The following is a 16,780-nucleotide window of genomic DNA, read 5'->3' as shown; positions in this document are numbered from 1 at the left end:
CTACATGTGTGCACCTGTCATTACGGCAGCGTTGCTAAGCGACGTCAGTAAATAGTCACTGTCCAGGGAGCTGAAAGAGTTAACTGATCGGCAGTAACTCTTTCAGCACCCTGGACAGTGACTACCGATCAGTATAAACCTGTAAAAAATAAAAAATAAAAGACTTTCATACTTACCGACAACTTCCTGCTTCCTCCAGTCCGGTCTCCCGCCCGTTGCCTTGGTGACGCGTCCCTCTCGATATCCGGCCCGACGTCCTGGATGACGTTTCAGGCCATGTGACCGCTGCAGCCAATCACAGGTCAATCACAGGCTGCAGCGGTCACATGGACTGCCGCGTCATCCAGGGATGTCGGGCTGGATGTGAAGAGAGGGACGCGTCACCAAGACAACGGCCGGGTAAGTATGAATTTCTTTAACTTTTATTACAGAAAAGGCTGTCCCTTCTCTCTATCCTGCACTGATAGAGAGAAGGGGCTGCCGATTAGTGCAGTGCTATTTTGCCGCCAAAAACGTGCCCGTAAATACGGGTGGAATACGGGTGACACCGGACCCATATTTACGGGCACGGGTTCGTAAATACTGGTGCAAAACGGGTGGAATACGTGTGACACCGGACCCGTATTTACGCCAGTATTTACGGGTGGGAAAAAATACGGTCGTGTGCATGAGGCCTTACTCTTTATTTTTACTCTGGGCGGTGTAATTTTTTCTGTATGACGCTGTCCAATCATCATACAGCTCCTCCCTCTTCCCTGCCCAGCAACAGAGTGTGATCATATAGTCTACAGCTTCCATTCCCGACTGTGTATTCAACTGGTGATATCTTTGGTTGTTTCACAGCTTTCATATGCAACCAGAACCGCTGTTCTAGGTGGTCCACAGCTGGAGATATGGCTCAGCTGGAGATATGGCTATTTGAAGAGCTCCCCCTTCCCTCCAGCCTCAGTCTCTCACACTGCGTGAAGCAGCTTCATGCTGATAGGACAGCATCGGAGGCTGCGAGGAGGCTCCACCTCAGGAGAGTCGCTGGTGTTGACACCAACTTGTCAAGTATAAGTTCATTTGCATATTTAGAAAAAAAGCTCATAACTTTTAAAATAATAAAGTATTGGGACACAATTTTCACTAGTATTATCAGTGTGACAGCGCCTATTAGATTAGCTAGGAGACAGATCCTCTTTAAGGGATGCCTCTTTGGATTATTTTATTGCATTTAGATTATATAAAAAGGGAGAGAATACGATCAAGGAAGATGACGACAATATCATGGTAAATGCTGCTCTCCCTCATATATATATATATATATATATACACAAACACACACTGTATAGACAAAAGCATTGGGTCACATCTCTTAATCATTGAATTCAGCGGTTTCATTCAATCCCATTGCCACAGGTGTATAAAATCCAGCACCTAGCCATGCAGTCGCCTTTACAAACACTCGTGAAAGAATAGGTCGCTCTAAAGAACTCACTAAATTCGAGCGTGGTCCTGTAATAGGATGCCACTATTGTAACAAGTAAGTTTGTAAAATCTCTTCCCTCCTAGATATTCCACGATCAACTGTGAGTGGTATTATTGCCAAGTGGAAGCGTTTAGGAACCACAGCAACTCAGCCACGAAGTGGCAGACCACGTACAGTTACAGAGCGAGGTTTGCCGAGTGCGGAGGCAGATAGTGCGTAGAAGTTGCTAATGCTCTGCTGACTTCCTAACCTGCTCTGGCATTAACATCAGCACAAACACTGTGCACTAGGCGCTTCATGGCATGGGTTTCCATGGCCGAGCAGCTACATGCAAGCCTCACATCACTAAGCACAAAGCCGCCTCCACTGGACTATGGAGCAGTAGAAACGTGTTCTGTGGAGTAGTATATCAAGCTTCTCTATATGGAAATAACCAATGAAATGTCTCAAAAGAAAATACAATTCACAATTATTTGGAAATGATAATAAATAATCTCTATTAGTCCACAATATGGAAAAAAACAAATTACAAATACATACAAACAATGTATAAAAAAACACATTTAAAAACAGCCTCAAGCGTAAAGCCATCTAAGTCCTAATTAATCAGTTATCCACATAAATTATATCAATAGTATCAAGCAGGGCTCAAGTATCTAGAATCAGACCCCAACGTGAAACAGACCACAAATCCTATGTAATAAAACACTGGTAAGTGCACCTTGTACCGAATAATTCTATAAATAATCAATTACCTGTGGAAGACATGATGGCACTATGGATCATACACCAGAGGAAACCCCACGAAGCGCTTTCGCACCCTTTGTCAGGAGTTGAATTTACTACTACTTATCCTAGTTTAAATACTAAACCCTCTGGGGCAATATCCAATGCCGCATCGCGTTCACACCCAATGTCACTCCGTCCGTGTGACTGCCGCCCATCGTTGCGTCCAATCATGCACACAATCAATGTCCGCCAATAGTTTGACAACTTCTGGTCTGATATCAGAGAGGTCATGCGACGCCATGCGCACTAATCGCACTAATCGCTAAAAATAGATATGAGGATAAGATCAAGACTTCCCAAATATTTGTTTAAACAGGTAAGAGGTATTATCCATCAGCCATCATGTCCACCGTTTATATATACCATTCCATTCATCACACAATATTTGGAAGTTTATAATAGAAGTAATTACAACGACAATCAGGCGACGCGGCCAAATAAAATAATTTACTATACATGTAGACTAAAGCGGAGGGCAGTATACTACCCACTTAAAAACCAAAGACAATACAATATTTCAGAAATTTTATATATATATATATATATCTCGGGTTATTGCTGCTATAGAAGATTGCACCTCTTCTTTGATTAATTGCCTGAATTCATCAGAATTTGACAGCTGCTCACTCTGAACTATTTTAGTTGTACATAAGGATTTTTTAAACGCAGCCACAAATGGTACATTTTTTGACACTAGCCTTAGTTTTCTGAGAGGATTTTTTTTATCACCCTGGGAATTTTTTTTTTTAAGTGGCCCTACAGATAATCATGGGCTGGAGTTGGTAGGTTGCTCCACAGATTTCTGGGTAAGTAAGTAGTTTTTATTGTTGAGTTGTTTTTTTTTTTTTAAATGAACAATTAGTCTATATTGTGAGCGCCGCACATGCTGTTTCCTGTCCAGCGGTAGTCTCTGTCCAGGGTGCTGAAAGAGTTAAAGGGCTGCACTGTTCGGCAGTAACTCTTTCAGCACCCTGGACAGTGAGTACCGCTAGACAGGAAATAGCATGTGCGGCACTCACAATATCGTGTACATAGTGTGAACGGGTTTCAGTTTTCTCTCGGAAACTGAAACACGGAAGTGTACACGGAGTACACACGGGAAGCACACGGTTCCAATCACGGACACATGGATCCGTGAAAAACGTCCATGAAAACGGTGATGGAAGTGTGCATGAGGCCTAAGACATACTAAAGACTTCTCCTACCAGATCCCAGTTAAAATGCTCCAATAGTCTCACAGACGATTAAATATGCAAGATAAGCTTCTTCTCCCAGCTCCTCCCCAGTCACTCTTTGCTACATAATGTTTTGAAATTGTGAACCCTCCACCATCTTTAGAAAACAGAGCAGGCCGAAAAGAGGGAGTTCCAAGATGGTAGAGGGATGTTTACAACTTTCACAAAAGGCCAGGAAGAACCACCCCTTGTGGACCCTACCTGAAGCTTTGGTGACGCAATCCTGCATTCTTATTCCCCGGAGTGCCGCAGTACGGCTAGGAGGCTCTTCCAGCAGAGACCTTATATACAGCCTTATAGGAACGTACAGATACCTCGATTCCATGCTGTCCGGCTAAAAGATAAAATGGAGACCCTGCCGCCAGCCACAGGATTCCACATGTAAGAACACATCTCTGCACCATGTTCTCAGTAGAAATAGGAAAACACTGGGGAAACAGAAACGGGAGGGGCTTTTAACCTCTCTGTGTTCCTTGTCCTATTAAGGTCAAGGGGCAATCTCAACGGTGGTTCTGTCAGGGGGACAAAATGTAAATAAAAGTTAAATAGATGGCTTTACAAGACTATTTTGTGAAATGTTTCCTCCCTTAAAGGGGATTTCCAGCCAATAAAAACTGATGGCCTCTCCTCAGGATAGGCCATCAATAGCTGATCGGTCGGGGTCCGACTCCTGGGACCTCCGCCGATCAGCTGTTTTGAAGGGGCCACAGCGCTCGTACGCTGCTTCCCCTACTTTTCTCTACTTGATCACTGTGAATCGTCAACACGCATTTAGCGGCAATTCACAAGTATTGCAGCCTTCTTCTCCCATTCACTTCAAGAGCACAGATAGTAAAGAAGCTAAATGAAATCAATGAATTTAAATATTATTATAAATTTACTGTATGACAAAAATGAATGACGAAACCAGAAAGCCAGAGAAACACATATTGGAGTTTATTAACTCTTAAGTATAGTTCACAATGAGTTTTTAGGTGCTGGTTTTGACGTGGAAACAGTGCTGGAATCAGAGCCAAAAAACTTCAGAAATCTCCTCCCATTGATCTCAATTGGAGGCAAAGGCGGATTTTTCCCCAGCCGGCTTTTAGTCACTTGCGGGGAAAAAAATGCGGCACGTCCTTTCTTATGCAGTTCCGCCTCTGACCTCCCATTGAAATCAATCCGAGGCAGAAATGGTGCTAAATGTTCGCGTGCGAAAGATGCTGCGAAAAACACCACAAAAAAGTACAGGCAGGTCAAAATCTGCCTCAAAATTCCTGAAGGAATTTTAAAGCAGATTGTTTTTGCCTGCAAAATACTCCGTGTGAACAGGGCCTTACTGCTAGATCTAAAAAATCTCTTTATTATGTTCTCATGTACTCTTTTAATAAACCCCAGATAGGGAAGGATAAGGAAGAGCGGGTTAACTTACATCAGATGGTGGAGGAGTCAAATTTGGAGCCATTATTGATGGTAAATTGCTCAACTTGGTGCCATTCTTGACCTGTTTAATTTGTGCCTCAAATTGCTTCTAAAATAAAATAAGGAATATTATATTAAAGATCTGCTTATTGTAAATTTGTTAAATATAAATAGCTTATAGCCACTTTCCTTATAGGTTTATTTAACACCCCCCCCCCCCCCCATGCTGCCTCCAGGCTCCCACTCAACTACTCATCATCCTTTTCTAGAACGTTGCCAATATATGACAAAATTAAAACTCAAAAATAAATCAATATCTACGAACTGTCCTATCACAATTCAGTCATAGGTTCAGCTCTTAAATGATTGAGAGAATTTATCACCAACCAGAAGATTTGTCTTCATTTGCTGAATACCGGCTAGCCTGGAATCCCACCTCTGCTTCAGCTGAATCCATTCCAAATTTGGAGGAGCCACCCTAAGAAGAGATGCATATATTATTCTATTTTTTTTTTTATTAACGATACAAATGAATCTTAAAAATTCTTATTTAAAAGCAGGGGACTTCAGCAATAGTATTACTCTAAAATATTAGATGGGTACTATTTAACTACTCAATAGGGGTTATCACCCAGGTCCTTAATTATTTGTTAATTCTGCATCTTTATTGTTCGGCAATTGTATATTTAATTGCAATGCAACTGCAGCCCCAAGAGAGAAAAGATGGGTTTCAAAGGCCAGATAAGTGCATATATCAAGGTGGCTATACACATTAAAGGGTAGCTAAAAGTTGGACAAACTTCTGACATGTCATAGTGACATCTCAGAAGTTTGGATTGGTGGGGGTCCGAGCACGGAGACCCCCACCAATCGCTAGAATGAAGCAGCTGAAGTGTGAGCGCTCAGCTGCTTAGTGTCTGTTCGGCTATTTCCGGAAATAAATGTATCGGTGTACGGACTTCATACAAAGTCTATGAGCCCGTGCACGAAGCATCGGCTTTTCGGAAAAAGCCGAACAGAAACGGAGCAGCTGAGCGCTCACACGAGTGTTTCAGCTGCTTCGTTCTAGCGATGGGTGGGGGTCTCAGTGCTCGGACCCCCACCAATCCAAACTTCTGAGATGTCACTATGACATGTCAGAAGTTTGTCGAAAGTTTAGCTACACTTTAAATATATGTCGGCGGAACCTGCTGATTTCAGTGAGACCAGCCAACAATCTAATGTGTATAGCGGCATCCTGACTCTTTCCTGACGGCAGATGTCAGAGAAGAGAAGGATCGGGCTGATGAATTTCAACATGCATGATCCTTTTGTTCATAAGGAGATAAGCCGCTGAGTCTGGCAGCGGCTTTCTCCCTTTACCTTGGACCGAACATGCATTTGTAAGGGGGAGTCGTTGGGTATAGTAATCAGCTGAACGATGGTTCGGCCGACAGCTATCTAAAGTGTATATCCAGCCTCACACGAGCCTATAATCTACATACTGTAGAATTCATTTCCAGCAATTTATAAAGTGGCAACATATTCCGCAGTATAATATATATATATATATATATATATATATATATATATATATATATATATAAAAACACATACATACATATATATATATATATATATATATATATATATATATAACTGATCCCAGTAAGGCTATGTTCACATCATATTTGTGAAATACTTTCAGTGTATGTGCTGGAAGATCTCCAGGAGCAGAAGCCAAACGTCTGCATAGGGTCCAATTCAGGATAGCGTAGTAGACTGTGCTATTCTATACAGAGAAATAAAGTAAAATACCTCAAAAGTGACCATAGCCTTTAACACCTTTCTGACATCACCTTATATATATACACAGCGCTGTCGTCAAGGGGTGCCCACAAACAACCGTACGGTCATGGCATGGTGATGGTGCAGGCTCAACCTGTGTGGGTATCAGCTAACTCCGAACTTGGCCGCTTAACTGCTTAGATGCCACGGTCAATAGCGGCCGTGGCATCTAAGTGGTGTGTAGACCACTGGTTGTATGGAATAAAAAGTGATCAAATAGTTGCATATACCCCAAAATTGAACTAATAAAAACTACGGATTGTCTCACAAAAACCAAACCCTAACACACAGCTCCATAGATGGAAAAAAAATAACAAAAGTAATGGCTCTCAAAACAAAAACAAATTATTTTTTAAGTGAGTGCAAGAGTTGTAAAACATAAAAAAAATTATAAACTTTGGTATGTCCATAATCGTACTGACAGTCAGAACAAAGTTAATGTAATTTATACCGCATGGTAACATGTCATTTATACCGCCATATAAAAAAAAAGAAATAAAAAACAAAATGCCACAATTGCTGTTTTTTGGTCACCTTGCCACCCAAAAATAGAATAAAGAGTGATAAAAAAGTTGCATGTACCCCAAAATGGTCCTACAAAATAAAACCCTCATACGTCTACGTCGAAGGAAAGAAAAAAGTTATGGCTCTTATAAGGCAGGGATGAAAATACATCCTGATGTGTAGGTCAGAACATTTCTTCAGTTTCAAGTGGTGGTCATCAAGGCCCTCATGTTTAGGGAACCAGGAGGGGAGAGCCCAAGCACATCTGCTGCAAGCGAGGGCGCCCGTATTGTACCAGACTGCAAAGAAGGGTAGGTCCAAACAAGGTGCAGATTCTAGCCTGTGCATAAAGGACTGCTTCAATAAATAGTACATATCTGTGGCTTATTTATATTAATTATTTACCCCATTATTATACCGTCTTATTATGCCCTAACGTACTCTGCACGGCTTACCTATGCCCCCACATTATAAATTGAAATACCAGTAAAACCCCCAAAAAAACTTCTACCAAGCAAAATCTGTGTTTCAAAAGCCAAACGGCACACCCTCCCTTTCGAGCCCTACAGTGTGCCTGAACAGAAGTTTAAGTCCACTTATTTGGCATTGCCTTACCCAGGAGAACCCTCTTAACCGTTTTGAGGTATTTGTCTCCAGCGGCACAAGCTGGACCCAACATAATGGGCACTGAAATTACACATCTGTGGAAAAAGTACAATTTTCACTTAGGCACCATCCACTGTGCATTCATTTCTTGAAAACATCTATGGGGTGAAAATGCTCACTACACTCGTCTGGTAGTTTCCAAAATGTGGTCACTTCTCGGGGGTTTCCACTGTACTGGTACTCCAGGGCAACGCGAGATGTGCCCAAACACTAATTCAGCAAAATCTGCACTCCAAAAGCCAAATGGTGTTCATTCTCTTTTAAGCCCTGTTGTGTGCCCAAGCAGCAGTTTATGGCTACATATGGGGTATTGCTGTACTCGGGAGAAATTGCATAATAAAAAATGTGGTGCTAAAATAAGGAGCTAAATCTAAATATCATTGGAAAAAATAGAATTTTTAATTTTCACGGCTCTCTAGATAAATGCCTTGAGGGGTGTGGGTTTCAAAGTAGTGTCCTTTTGGGGCTGTTCCTTTTGTTTTGGCACCTCAAGGCCTCTGCAAACCTATAATAAAGCCTGGAAAACATCCTTTATAAAAAGAAGCCCCAAAATCCACAAGGTGCTATTACATTTCTGAGGCCTGTGTTTCGGTCAAGTTGCGCATTAGGACCTCATATGGGATATTCCTAAAACTGTTGAAAAAAAAGGGGCCCTGTCAGAAAAGCCAAAACTGGCTGCGGCGCTAAGGGGTTAAACCCAACAGCTAAGTGAAAAAAATTAAATAGAAATCATTCCCATACAAAATAAAGTCCACAATCTTCTGTTCATTATGTCTTCCATACCTGAGGTAAGAAAGAGTGACTTCTGCTTCCTTTTCTGCCTCCTCTAATGAGATGAGTAAAAGGTCTCTTCGACTCTCCACGGCCATGACCTATTGTTGAAATGTCTACATGTTAGTCTAATACAAAACAGTCAGTTTACGGATTTTACCAAACTCAAACCTTTCATACATATCACGGAACCCTATATTACATTTATTAATACAAAATATGCATACACAGGTCTTAACTTTCTACATGCTTATAATTTCTGGCCAATAAAGTAATTGGTTTTATCCAGGAGGTGCTGTTCACTCTGAATTCACTGCTGTTTTAGTCTCCTCAAAACAAGACGGACTATCAGCTCACTGAGGGATCAGGTTACAGCTGCCCATAGAAGTCTACGAAGGCGGGAGGAGGTTGCAGGAGCAGATTGAGAGGGAGGCAGGGAGAGGCAGACGCTGCTGTAGCTTCCTAGTAAGTGTTACATCCATGCTGCTGCTGTTTCTGTATATATGATAGATAGAGATGGGAGAGTAGGAGTCTTCTCTTCTCGATGTGTGCTGAAAATTGAGAATTAGAGATAGGGCCTGCATCGGGGAAAACTGCTAAACAAAATACAAAATACAAGTCCTATGGTGACGGGAAATAGTTATTCCTCATGTACACACATATTATTTTGAAAAGGGAAGGGAAGCCCGAGGCAGGGGTGGACGGCTGGAAATTAAGATGTAGAGATCCGATATCCACTACAGAAGAAAATCTTGGTCACGGACCTCAGTGACTCCATCCGAAAGCGTCTGATTCCGACAAAACTAATGAGGTGATTTAGATCCAAGTTCAGACGGACAGACCCGTTCTTCAGGAATCACAGAAAGATAAACAGACTAGGTAACAAAGAGGCCTACTTCGTAGAGCCATGCATCTGAGATAAGACTGACTCAGGAGTCCAGAAGAGAAGGAGCCTGCTCACAACTTGAAAAGTTCTAAGTGAAGATTGATCTTCATGTAGAGGTGGGTCCTCTGGGAGTTGCTGTCATTCTGGGGCAAGTGAGAGCTCCCATCGCTGGTAACCTCAGAGACAATATAGTCTTGTGCTGGACCAAAATATTAACATATGAAGTCAATTTCCAAACACCTATGCGATACCTGCCCATACCTCAGTTCTTTTCGCATGTTCTATTTGCTCTAATGCGCTTTGGTCCACCTGACTCGCTTTATTTCTCAGTGCAGTCAGCTCAGCTTCCCACTCTTTCCTGTAAAAAGTAAAATATGAATGTGGTGAATAGAATCTGAATTCTGATTTTAAATTGGGCTTTGATGAAAGTTGGCTTTATAGTTGTATCGTAAGGAATTAGGAATTTATATTTAATATCCATACTAATGTGACCACTCACCTCTCTGTAGTTTGCTCTGCACATAAATCCGTGATTTTTTTCTCAATTTCATCGTGCTCTTTCTGAAGACTGCAATAAAAGTCTAAGTTGAATAGGCCCCTGTTTTTGCACATATTACAAAAATTCAAATTTGAGAAAATTTGTTGTTACTGTATTTAAAGATAAAATGTATCTCTGCAATTTTGCAGACAAGTGGGTCTCTCAGTCACAAGAGACATGATATTGATATAATTTTGTGGGAAAAGATTCAGTATAGCTAGTAATTTAGTTATGTAAATCCCTGCTCATTCCGGGTTTAGGAGTCCTACTCAGGATTGACAGCTATCAATGTATGCACAAGCTTATACAAAGTGCTCTTACATTCTAGTTACGACACGCAATTGAAATCATGACATATCACATACACTGGCAATTTAAGGCATAATGTGCATAGGTGACAAATCTCAATTCTGGGAAAACACCCTTTTTTTTATGAAATCAATGTTTTATTTGAAATTTTAAAAAAAGTTTTGGATGAGGCTTTATTAAAAAAACAAAACATTCTACTTCTTGAGACATAGCTTTTATGTATCCTGGATACAATGAAGCTGTATCTTTCAGTCAAAGCCGAATCCTTCAGGTCAGTGGGACTTACAGATTTAGTGAGTGCTGGTCCTGCATGTCTCTGACACACAGGATCCAGATATTATCGATCACATCTAAGACATGCACGACCAGTCCTCATCGATAATAGCTGGATACTGCATGCCATAGACACGCAGGACCAGAGCTCTCTGAAGACGTCCGTCCTGCTGACCTGAAGGATACATATATTTTAAGCTGTATCTCAAAAAGTAAAAATGTTTTTGAATAAAACCCAATTCAAAACTTCTTCTCAATAAAATAAAACATTAATTTATTAAAAAAATAAATAATTGCCTTTAATACATAGCCTTTAAATCGGTTGTCCACTACTGAACAACTGATGACCTCTCCACCGGACACCCGGATCCCGCAGCGTTATGGCCCATTATGCGATGTACGGAGCCGGAAGCGTTTGCTCCGTACATAGCATAGCGGCCGTGCTGCAGAACTTCAGCTCTGCTCCTATACACTTGAAAAGGAGCAGAGCTGCAGTACGGCATCTCACTGCTATTCAGTGGCCGGAGCAAACTTCTTCCGGCATGTATGTTCAGTGCTCAGAGGCAGCCAAAGTGGCTTAACGGTGCAGGGTCCAGGTGTCGGACCCCCACAGATCATGTACGGATGACCTATCCCTTTGGATAGGTCATTAGTTGTCTAGAAGAGGACTACACTTTTAAGGCTGAAAACCTGTAGAAAATGAAATAAATAAGAAACTGTTGCTTCACTATGGACATAACCTCACTGCAGAATAGTCATCCGATTAGATGGAAGGAGACAGGAGAAAAGTTGTGATGTTAAATATACTAAAAAAATATTGTTTCTATTTTCATTAACGTGTTTAAAAATGTCCACGTCCCAGACAAATCTCTTTAAGGGCACATATTACAAGATGTACAACACTTCTTTTTTTAACTACATGGGTTTGAAAATACCCCTCGCTCTTGCTTTGCAAGTTTAGCAATTCAGCCCCCAGATCCTGCTCCTTCTGAGACAGTTCCCTTCGTTCCTTTTCTATTTTCTTTCTAGCCTCCTCTTTTTTAGTTGTCAGATCTTGAATGCTTTTTAGATATTCCTGAAAAACAAAGAATTAGTGATGTATGAATGATCGTAAAAAGGAGGACCATAGAAGCCTCAAAGAAACGTCAGACAAACTAACAGTGCTGTATTAAGAACTTGTCCCTGCCGCTAAGATACAATTACCCTGATCCTCTGTACATTCCCAAATCCGTACATTCTCGGTTTAGCACTTACCATAATTAATATTTTGTGTTTTAACAAATTTCAGAGAATGGTATTGAGAGGAGCCCAACAGTGTCCTGCGCATGCTCAGATGAAGCCAAGGCCGGTACACCGGGACTCATCTCAGTATTATAACTGCATTTTAGACAAAATGCTAAAATGGACAGATTTGAGAGGGTCATTTTTAGGATGATATTGCTAGTGGTTTAGTGCCCTGAAGTCTAGTGATGGGTACTCTTATAACTGCACAGTACTAAACATGAACAGTGCAGTGATGTGATGTAATCGGCACAGACGCTGTTCCCATGACATAACCCAGAATCAGCTTAGATGCCAGAGTCAATAGCCACCACAATGCCTAAGTGTTTCAATAGAAGGAGGGGGCTACACTTAGCAACCCATTGACATACCCCATAACGCAAACAAGATGTGTCAATGGGTTGCTATGAGAACCAGGGGCCTAACAAATGCCCCTGGGAATGCCATCAGCTAGTTCCCAAGAGGTGCATGTTGGATTTTACACCGGGAGGCAATAAAAACAGGCCCCAGGCTTACAAAATCACTTGGGTGTCTTTGGCTTCCAAGTCTAAAAAATTAAGGAGTCAAATTATTTTTTGGTTGCCAAATTAAAAAATCAACATTACATGTAAAATAAAGAAAGCATTTACACTAGACTGTGGACTGACCGGTGGCAGCATTTACACTGCAGTGACTTGCAATAGTATTCACCCTCTTGGTATTTTTCCTGTTTTGTTGCATTACAACCTGGTATTAAAATTGATTTTATATGTGAACTTATGTAATGGACCTGACAAAATAGTCCAAATTGTTAAAATTGGAATGACTTGAAGACCCCTCTACACCAACACAACCATCTAACTTGAAGGAGTTGGAGCAGTTTTGCCTGGAAGAATGGACAAAAATAGAAACATACCCCAAGAGACTTCCATCTGTAATTGCAGAATAAGGGGACTCCACAAAGTATTGACTTTCAGGGGGTAAATACTTATACACTTTAAAAGTCTCTGGTTTTTGTCTTAATTATTACGGTGTGTGTCACAGTATCACAGTATTATTGTATCAGTATTGTGCGTGTCACAGCAAAACATATATTGTGCACTTTTAAAGTGGTAGGCATGCTGTGCAAATCAAATGGTACAAACCCCTAAAACTCATTTTTAATAAAAAGTGTAATGCAACCAAACAGGTAAAAGACCAAGGCACTGAAGACTGTGGACTGACCGGCGGCAGCATTTCCACTAGACTGCAGACTGATCGGTGTAATGCCCGCGGTCGCTGACTGCCGGATTCTCCACTTACCGGCAGCGGCGACCGCAGGTCTCCCAGGACTTGCCAGCGGCTTCTCCCCCAGAGACGCCGGTACACACTGCTGGCTCTCCCTGCTGTTTCCCCTAGGGTGCTCGTGTGCGCTCGTCCCCGTCAAAGGGCCAGCGCACTCACCAGTAACTTAGTCCCTGTCCAACCAGGACTTCCACCTTGCCTGAGCAATGATGTGATTTCCCTACGTTTGTCTTGCAAATGGTTCCTTAGCTGTATCCTGTATCCAGTATCTGCGTTTAGCTACACTGCCTAAGTCGAGTGTCCAGGATGACTTCACCATCTGCGTCCGGTGCCCGATCCAAACAGAGTATCCGAGACGACTTCACCGTCTGTGTCCAATGCCCGAGCAAATTTCCAGTGTCTGAGACGACTGCACTACTCCAGTCCGGAGCCCTAGCCACACTTCATCATCCTGCACAGGCCTGCTTCCCCCTGACTGTCTGTCACCTACCCACTTCTGAACTTACCGGTACTTTAGCATTACTGACTCTGTTGATCATCAGCTGCTCCGTTACGTACCTGCAAGTCGTTACAATCGGCAGGACCATTTATACTAGATTATAAGGGCATGTTCACACTACAGCGTCCGTAACGGCCGAAATTATGGGGCTGTTTCCAGGAGAAAACGGCCCCGTCATTTCAGCCGTAACGGCATGTGCAGGCGCTTGAACGCCGCGTCCATTACGGACGTAATTGGCGCTGCTTTTCATTGGAGTCAATGAATAACGGCTCCAATTACGCCCCAAGAAGTGACAGGTTACTTCTTTGACGCGGGCGTCTATTTACGCGCCGTCATTTGACAGCGGCGCATAAATATACGTCTCATGTGAACAGACAAACGTCAGCCCATTGCTTTCAATGGGCAGATGTTTGTCAACGCTTTCAAGCCGCATTTTTCAGACGTAATTCGGGGCAATAACGCCAGAATTACGTCCGTAATTAGTGTGTGTGAACATACCCTCACGCTTTACATCCTGATAGCAGATATGAACCCTGCACATGCCCCCTAAATCTTTGTTTTATTCCATTATATTTTCATTGGTTTCTCATAGAGTGTTTACTGTGGATGTCACACAGTATATAGCTCCTTGTATGATTATATATGTTTATTCCCAATACAAACCTTATATGTTCATTGACACCATGTTATGTTACAAGTCTAATATATATTCATTCATGAATTTTATAGTGCCTGATGAAGGTCTAGGATATGACCGAAACGTTGCACGGATACTGGCGAAACTATTAAAATCAACCTTTGGATAACTACTACTGGTGTGCATAGTACCTTTTTTCATATTGTACGGGTTGGGCCCCTATGCATGCACCCATACGAAAACCTAGTGCGGTCTGAACACGCTAAAATACAGTATATATATTCATTACACTGGACTCCATGTTAGCTATCTGCACTGCAGAGAAAGTAAGAAAGTACTATAATGTCAGCTGCCAGAGGGCTAAGGAGACTGATTCTGCTCAAAACCCTCTTTCACCAGCACAGATTAACAGCAGCACCAGGGAAGACAGGGAAACAAAAAAAAAGGTGTTTATTTATGCTAGAAACAATGCAAATTAATTTCAAATCGCTTTAACAGCATTTTTGAAATGTGGGTATGAAAAGGTTTCATAGGATAAGGGTAATATGTAATTTCATAAGAAAAAACTTCAACAATGGCAGAATTATTCTTCTTTTTTTTTGCATCTCCACAGTCCCCCCCCCAAAAAATTTAAAAATATTGAAGGTTACATTGTGTATGCCAAGGTCATCAATGCTTGTGTAAACCACAGCCCCTTCATTAGTTACACAGGTACAGCCCCATACATAGAGCCATTTCTTTACAGCTGGGTTAGCCCCATTAAGGAATCTTACAACTCCCCTAATGTAAAGCAGACAATGCATGGGTTACAGTATTTCCAGGATACTTTTTTCTATGATTTCATACCTTGTCTCTTTGTGTTTCTTCCTCACTCTGCTGCCTGAGTTGTTTTATCTGAACCTGCATCTGTTTCTCCGCCTGGATCTGTCTGTCAAGCACCGCCTGGTAACTGTCTTTCAGTAGTTCTGTACGCCCAACAAGCAGCCTCTGCAGGTATATTGTGAAGATCTCAATATGTATTGAAGAGGAACCTGATAACAGATTTACACAGACAAGTAATACACACTCACCAAGAGCTTCTCCGTGTCCTCATCTGTAGTTGTTTCTGCATCCTGATTCTCGTACTCCGTCTACAAGGTTGAGGGGGGGGGGGAATAAAACATTATTTTAACAGAAAAAAACTGAATAATAATAATAGCAGAGTTTACTTAGATTTTATATATAGATTGCAGGATATATATGAACAGTAACAAAAATATAGTAAAACCAAAAATATCTATAACTGGTTGAAGGAGTTGTCTACTCAAAAAAACCAAAAACCTCATGGAGCGCGTCTTCCCCTCTAATAGTCAGTGCGGAGATTATATTCAATGAGAATCATGTAATACTACTGCTCCTCTGGCTCAGGGGAAGTGTAGATGAGAATCATTGCTGGATTCACACACACAGTATTACTGCACATTGTTGCAGACTTTACTTCGCACTCTTATTCAGTACACATAGCAAGCAGGTGGCGTTAAGCAACAGCAATGTGTGAACAGAGCCCATGTGTTGCTCTATACTGAATAGTAAGGAACAGTGACAGCTCAGCTAAAGCGGTCTTACGGACATAATATGTTAAAAATGAGCCAGCTTAGTTCACATAGTATCAAAAGCCTAATTTTACTGCACTACTCCTTTCTGGACACTTAGCGTGCACGCACACGTAGCGCATTTGCCTTGAATTCCCTTGTAATATGGCATTGCCTTGAAAAAACATGCAGCAGGAAATCTACGACGTATGACTATTGGAAAAATATTCCGCAACTCAGACAGATTTCTCTAGTTCTTGAGTTGCGGAATATTTTTCCTATAGGCACTCAAGTTTTCTGCAGCGTACAAGGCAAAATATGCCATGTGTGAGTGCACCCTAATAAACTTCGGCAAAGTTTGTCTAAACCTGAGCTCTATGAAAGTGAGGGTCATCTTACATATGGCTTACAGATGAGGCCTTCATAGTTTACCGGAATGTTTCTTAGCCTATTTTTAGGAAACACAAGGGTTCCACCAAGGGACCTCAGGGGTTCTCAAGATGAGAACGGTTAATGTCAGATTATAGGCAGACATGGCACCAGTGCAATCCTGACAGTTTGCAGAAAAAGATCCACTATGCACCTGCCCAGTTCTTTAGGGCAGCTGTTGGTGTTGTGTCTCATTGTAATGTCCGTGGCTGCGGGCCGTCAGCTCCAATCTTCCCCTGACAGCTGCAGCCACGAGTCGGCTGGCACTGGCCCCAGCCTCCTCCTCAGGAGACGCCAGCGCTCGCTTCCACTCACCTCAGCCGGATCCCGTAGGGTGCGCGCGCACGCTCGTGCCTGCTCTTAAAGGGGCAGCGGGCGCACCAGACTTTTGATGAACTTTGAACCCGTGACTACCCTGGACTATAAGAGG

The 16,780-nt window shown here is 42.0% G+C and overlaps 1 protein-coding gene across 2 annotated transcripts in view; it reads right to left on the bottom strand.

Moving 5' to 3' along the window:
* RNF214 (ring finger protein 214) overlaps window positions 1-16,780 on the bottom strand; it is a 33,665-nt gene that overhangs the window by 12,198 nt on the left and 4,687 nt on the right. For both annotated transcript variants that reach the window (XM_075839818.1, XM_075839819.1), the window contains 8 exons: window positions 15,421-15,480; window positions 15,197-15,337; window positions 11,606-11,745; window positions 10,050-10,118; window positions 9,812-9,908; window positions 8,677-8,765; window positions 5,284-5,374; window positions 4,907-5,005 (listed from right to left, as the gene is read on the bottom strand). In XM_075839818.1, coding sequence (XP_075695933.1) covers window positions 4,907-5,005; window positions 5,284-5,374; window positions 8,677-8,765; window positions 9,812-9,908; window positions 10,050-10,118; window positions 11,606-11,745; window positions 15,197-15,337; window positions 15,421-15,480 — 786 coding nt within the window. The remainder of the gene's footprint in view (window positions 1-4,906; window positions 5,006-5,283; window positions 5,375-8,676; window positions 8,766-9,811; window positions 9,909-10,049; window positions 10,119-11,605; window positions 11,746-15,196; window positions 15,338-15,420; window positions 15,481-16,780) is intronic.

This window comes from Rhinoderma darwinii, chromosome 10, assembly GCF_050947455.1.
Source record: "Rhinoderma darwinii isolate aRhiDar2 chromosome 10, aRhiDar2.hap1, whole genome shotgun sequence".
Lineage (NCBI taxonomy): Eukaryota > Metazoa > Chordata > Amphibia > Anura > Rhinodermatidae > Rhinoderma > Rhinoderma darwinii.
The sequence above is the reverse complement of the archived record's forward strand: the minus strand, read 5'-3'. Positions and strand labels throughout refer to the sequence as shown.